The 564-nt window shown below is 62.8% G+C and overlaps 1 protein-coding gene across 1 annotated transcript in view; it reads left to right on the top strand.

Moving 5' to 3' along the window:
* The window catches only part of DNTTIP1 (deoxynucleotidyltransferase, terminal, interacting protein 1), a gene marked incomplete at its 3' end in the record, with an annotated part of 3,455 nt that extends 3,238 nt beyond the window's left edge, over nucleotides 1-217 (top strand). The window contains exon 9 of the mRNA XM_009079989.1: nucleotides 162-217. Within this exon, the coding sequence (XP_009078237.1) occupies nucleotides 162-217 (56 nt within the window). The remainder of the gene's footprint in view (nucleotides 1-161) is intronic.
* Between the last annotated feature and the right edge of the window lie 347 nt (nucleotides 218-564).

Raw genomic sequence — 564 nt, 5'->3', positions numbered from 1 at the left:
ACCTGCCCCGAGGTGCCGCCCAGGTCCATCCCCTGCCCCATGGGACTTGGATGCAGGCCAGGAGGCACAGCTGGCTCCTGGAGGGACAGCGCTGTCCAGGGAAGGGGACTGTGGTGCTGCCCTTCATGGGCACCCTGAGGTGTTCCTGCCTTGTGCCACAGGCCTATCTCCTCATCGAAGAGGACATTCGAGATTTGGCTGCCAGTGAGGATTACAGGTGAGAACTAAAACTGAGGTGCCGTGAGTGCTTCTGTGCCTGAGGCTGCTTCTCTGGGGATCCTCACCGTGCCCCTCAATGTTGCACTGCAGGGGGGCCCCGTGCTCCGTGCCAGCATGGGGGGCTTGGTGCCAAGGGCTGGGGGGCTTGATGCTGGTTGTCAGTTGGTACCAGGGATCCGTGGTGGGCGACAAAGCTTTGGTGCTGCTTGGAGGTCCATAGTAGGTTTGGGCTTGGTGCTGGTTGGAGGACCATGGTAGGATTGGGAGTTGGTGCTGGTTGGGGTCAGTGGTGGGGGCCAGGGCCGTGGCGGGTTTGGGGTCCGTGGTGGGTGCTGGGGTCCCTCC

The sequence above is a fragment of the Acanthisitta chloris genome, unplaced genomic scaffold, assembly GCF_000695815.1.
Source record: "Acanthisitta chloris isolate BGI_N310 unplaced genomic scaffold, ASM69581v1 scaffold41488, whole genome shotgun sequence".
Taxonomy (NCBI): Eukaryota; Metazoa; Chordata; class Aves; order Passeriformes; family Acanthisittidae; genus Acanthisitta; species Acanthisitta chloris.
The sequence above is the reverse complement of the archived record's forward strand: the minus strand, read 5'-3'. Positions and strand labels throughout refer to the sequence as shown.